Source organism: Octodon degus, unplaced genomic scaffold, assembly GCF_000260255.1.
Source record: "Octodon degus isolate 3935 unplaced genomic scaffold, OctDeg1.0 scaffold00146, whole genome shotgun sequence".
NCBI classification, from domain to species: Eukaryota; Metazoa; Chordata; class Mammalia; order Rodentia; family Octodontidae; genus Octodon; species Octodon degus.
The window spans coordinates 4,003,141-4,008,401 of record NW_004524722.1 but is presented as its reverse complement, the minus strand read 5'-3'; the positions used below and the strand labels follow the sequence as shown (position 1 = coordinate 4,008,401).

At 41.6% G+C, this 5,261-nt stretch overlaps 1 protein-coding gene across 1 annotated transcript; it reads right to left on the bottom strand.

The window, feature by feature from the left end:
• Positions 1 to 548: 548 nt before the first annotated feature.
• Positions 549 to 1,502, bottom strand: LOC101580018 (olfactory receptor 52K2). Its single transcript, XM_004642073.1, has one exon. The coding sequence runs from the start codon at positions 1,500 to 1,502 to the stop codon at positions 549 to 551; it is 954 nt and encodes a 317-aa protein (XP_004642130.1).
• Positions 1,503 to 5,261: the final 3,759 nt, after the last annotated feature.

The following is a 5,261-nucleotide window of genomic DNA, read 5'->3' as shown; positions in this document are numbered from 1 at the left end:
AACTGGCTTTTTTCAAAGAAATGGGTTTCTGACAGACAAAGATGTTTTACTTGGAATCTGCACCCCTGGAATGTTGCAAATTTCCCAACACTGGCAGAGTTTAGTCAGAAACTAAAAATCACCTATGACTCAGGACTCCTGCACTGCTTGTATCGTTGGAGCTCAGCCATGTCTTGAGTGAGTGGATGGATCACCGAATTGCCAAAGACTCCAAGTACTCTCAGGATTCTCATAAGCAGATAAACTGGAGGATGTTTTTATACTTTTATTTGAATTCACCAAAAGGCCAGTGGGTGACAATTCATCAAATTGCTGAAGAGAAAGTATAAGAACTTTATATGAAGGATCAGCAAAGCCAGTAGTTTGAATGAAGAGGGCACCAGAAGTGCCAGACCTGTGAGCCCTGAACCACTGCAGTCTCTGAGCATTGGTATATTTTTTCCATTGTGTTAGGGAAAAAAATAACATGATGATTCTGCTCTCCTCCCACTTCCTCCTGAACCCTGCGTGCAACAGCAGCATGCCACCATCCACTCTTCAGCTGTCCTTCACCCTTCTTTGGCATCCTTCCTCAGGAATAGTCCTAGGAAGCGATCACGAATCTGCTTAGTCTTGACACCATAAATGATGGGATTGACCATGGGGGGGAAAAGCAGGTAGAAATTGGCAAGAAGAATGTGGACATAGGGGGCAGCTTGACGGGCCACACGGTGCATGACTGAGGAGATGACCACGGGTATGTAAAAAGCTAAGATGGCCCCTATGTGAGACACACAGGTACCAAATGCCTTGTAGCGGGCTTCCTGAGAGGCCAACTGGAGAACTGCCTGAAGGATAAAAATATAAGACAAGATAACAAACAGCAGGTCCAATACCACAATAAACATGGCCACAGCAATGCCATAGATATTATTGAAGCGGGTGTCCCCACACGCCAGCCTCACCACAGCCATGTGTTCACAGTAGCAGTGGGCGATCACTGGGCCTCGGCAGTAGTGAAATCGTCGCAGCAGAAAGGGGAGTGGAGTCATCAGTGTCACAGCCCGGGTCACAGCGGCCAAGCCAATCTTGGTGATAAGGGGCTTGGTCAGGATTGCGGTGTAGTGCAGTGGTTTGCAGATGGCCACATAGCGGTCAAAGGCCATAGCTAGGAGCATTGCCGACTCCATGATGGCAAATGAGTGGAGAAAGAACATCTGCACCAGACAGCCATAGAAGCTGATGGCTTGGTCTCTGAACCAGAATATGGCAAGCATTTTGGGCAGCGTTGATGAGGAGAGGACTAAATCAATAGCTGCCAACATGGCCAGAAAGAGGTACATGGGTTCATGGAGGGCTACATCAGCCCGAATGATTAAAAGGAGGGTGCTGTTACCAAACAAGGCCAGTGTATAGGCTGAGCAGAAAGGGATAGAAATCCAAATGTGTAGGTCCTCCAGGCCTGGGATTCCCAGCAACAAGAAGACTGCTGGGTGGGCGGAAGTCATATTATAGGCTGACATGGCCCCTGGCAGTTTGCTTCTGGATCTGCAGTCACAGAGCCTTATAGTTGCAGTTCTCAAGTTCAGATACTTACTGGTATGTAGGCTTCATTGTCACTTTTGGACCTTAAAAAAAATTAGAAAATAGTCATTGTAATTATCATGAAGGATTGTGCATGAACCTTGACTTCAAGGTGTTTATAAAATCATAGTTTCCTCAGGGCATTATGGACCAGTAGAACCAGTATCAAAACTCAGCCTTGGTGAGTAATCAAATGGAGAAAGCTTTTCTGTATTGTATGTGGCCCAAAGCATGTCAACAAAGGAAGAAAACTCCTTAAGGATTAATTCTTAAATAGGAGTTTTCTTAAACCAAAGCATTCCTTGTCTTTTGCTGTCTCACTATTGTCTCCCAGTTCAAACTCCTCTCCTAATTACAAAAATAAAAATAAAAATAAATTCTTTCTTCAACAGTAAACGTGTTTGTATCAGAAATAAATAAGGTTGGCACCTTCAAAATCACTTCTCTACAAGTTCTATAGGTCTTTTTTCTAGAGGGACTTTCTTACCCTCCTGTTTGATACTCAGAAATCTCTCCAACGAAGCCACAACTCCAGCAGGTAAGGCCACTAGAAGCTCTTGTGTTCTCCCTCATCTAACTTTAGTCGAACTTCTTCTCTGCACACTCTCTCTTCATCTCATTCCCCTGATGGCTTTTATGACAATCAGAAGAGATGCATGAGGCCCACCTTCTGTAAGACTGACCTTGGACCTTGACACTACTGTTTTTCTATCTGGGATTCTCTCTTTTAATCTCTTTTCCCCCTTTATTATCATTTCCTTTGAAAACATTTAAGCATTTTTTCCAAAAATTTTGACCTGTACATTCATCTTGTCTTTCCCAGTTCCAGAACAAAAGTTTTCCTTTGAAGATTTTAAAATAATCTTACAAAACACTTGGTATAAAACTGAGAAAGAAGTCACCAAATGTAGGTATAACTTTTAATTAAAATTAAAGCTTACTGACAATCATGTGGCTAGAAAAATGTCAAAGAGAAATTTGAGTTTTGAGAATCTTTGTTTCCTTTCTCCAAATCTAATATCTTAAATCACTATACTTTTCTGTCTCTACCCTGTCCCACAGCAGTTCAACTCCAGGATATTCAAGATATGGGAATGTAATACATACTCAGTATTCTGGTACAGGGGGAAAATTTTAGAATCTAAGGATTTGAGCTTAAGTAACAATTACTATCAGGCCACCAATGGAAATGAACACTAATGACAGATATCTTTAAAGGTATATCTTCCTCTCTTATCCTACTTCCCATGACCATTTTCCTAAGTTTTGTTGGGAGGAAAGATGAAATCATACATTATCATGTACAATCCTTATACATTATAAAGTGGTTTTAAAATGCCTTTAGTCATTACAGTCTTCCCACAACAAATATGCCCTCCTTTTTTAAATGTCCTCCTTTTTAAAAAATTTGTGTTTTTGTTTGTTTGTTTTTTCTTTTGCAGTACCAGGGATTGAACTCAGGACCTCGCACTTACCAGGCAAGCGCTTATTCTACTGAGCTATCTCCCCGACCCTTAAATGCTTATTTTGAATAACATCAGTATTTCCTGCATTCCTTGGCTTTATGTCTCCCTCAACTATGTTCTCTTTCATAGCAAAACCTGCTCAAAACTTGGCCTCTGGCTTGGGTGATATATGCCTGCAAGCCCAGCTACTCAGGAGGCTCAGGTGGAATGGTGGCAAGCCCAGGGCCAGGCTGGCAATTTAGCAAGCCCCTGTGTCAAAATTTAAAAATAAGAGATTAAAGCATTGAAGATGTAGCTCAGCGGCACAGTATTTGCCTTGCATCCTGTGCAGGCCCTGGGCTCATTCTTCAGTACCTAAAAAATGGCTACATCAGTGTTAGGTAAGATTTAAGGTTCTGCACTGATTTCACAGTAAGGTAGTGTAGATGATGCTAACGCACTGTACACTTCAGAAAAGCCAAAAAGGATTTTTGAGCCTTTTTTCCTAAATGATAATGTTTGAGAATAGAGATGTGCTCACTCTGATTTGAGCATTATACAACATACACGTGCCCTAAAACATCATGTAGTACCTCATGAATATTCACAATTTTGGTTTTGTGTATCTGTGAAAATTTTTTTTAAAAAATCTGACTCTGTTTTTTTTTTGTCTTGTTCAGTCTTCAATCCCTTCTGATCTACATCCACCTCTGCTGCTCCCCTGACAGTAACGTCTTCTCATTGCTTCTTCCATCTCCCCCTCCCCTCCCTTCAGGTGCTTTTCTGTTATCCTCTTACTCTCACATTGTGCTCCACACTTTCCTTCATGTCCCAGTTTTTGCTGTCTGTGCACAGAAAACTCTCCAGTGTGTGCCTTCTACTTAGTTGTAAACTAGCATATCCTGCCTCCTATGTAGCATCTTATCTTATTTGAAATGTCTCATAGATACCTCAAACAAAATAGAGCTCCAAGTCTTATTTCTCTGGCCAAACACTTCTCCATACATTGCCCACTCAGTGCATATCACTGCTATCGAAGACCAGGGCATAATCCTTGATTCAGTTCTCCATCTTCCTGGTTATCCAATTCAGTAGCAAATGTGGCCAAGCTACAAGACGTATTTCAGTCACTGACCTTTCTTTTCCTCTGTCAGAACTTTATGGCCCTGTTTGATTTGAGCTAGGGTCCTACTGTGGAGCCTAGACTGGCCTTGACCTCAGTCGCCTAAGTGCTGAGATTTGTGCTCACATTTAAACTGTCATCTTTCATCTGGACAACAAAACACTCCTAACTAGTCTCTGTGGTACGCAAATATTAGGTCCTCTGGATTAACCATTCTCTGTATTACAGCTAAAAGTACCATTTTAAAGTGCATTATACCGCATTAGGTTTTGACTGAAACCTTCATGGATTATCATTGTACTTAGGGTAAAACCCACACCCTCGCCCATTCTTCAGCCTTATGTCCTTCCACATCTCCTCCCATTATATCCCAGCCACATAGCCTCCTGCCAGATACCAGAGCTCATGAAGCTCTCCTCTAGTCTGTGAGAATGGCCCTCAACCATGGCCCTGAAGTGTCTCTCACACTGCCTTCTCCTTTCTATCCCCTCTATGTCTTCCCTAATCCATATCTATGTCTTGTCTGTGTCACTATAAAGACCTCCACAGTTCTCTAACCACATTCAACAGGTCTATAAATGTGCCACACCATGCATTTTACTTCCCTGCTGAAAACTACCAAAAATGGAAAGGGACTGCATTATTACAAGAAAGAAAGATTAAAATGTTTTAAAATGTCTTGGCTAAATATGTTGACCTCACTCCTTCTATTTCTCCAAGTGTTCATTCTAATTTCAACCACGCTGGCTGATCTGCCATTTCCTGAAAGAGCCACACTTGTAGATCATATTATTTGTGTAGAATGCTTTCTGGCCCTTCTTGAATGTGCCCAAGATCCTGCCTCTTTCTTGGCTTTAGCTCTCTTAGGCTCATTTAGGCAAAGGTTTTCAATCATTTCAATGAGGAGTTGCTAATACACAAATCCAAAAACACAATAGGAGGACAGTGTTTCCTTTTGTGTGTCTGCACTCACTGGGCTGCGACTATATTAAGACTAGGAGCTCAAATGAACATGACTAGTCTTGCTTGACTTTTTAAATAAATGCATTAATTATTCCCTTCATTTGGAAACTTGACCCTCTTCTCCATTGTATAATATAGCACCATCTGGTTAAAACAGGTTTTCTTTC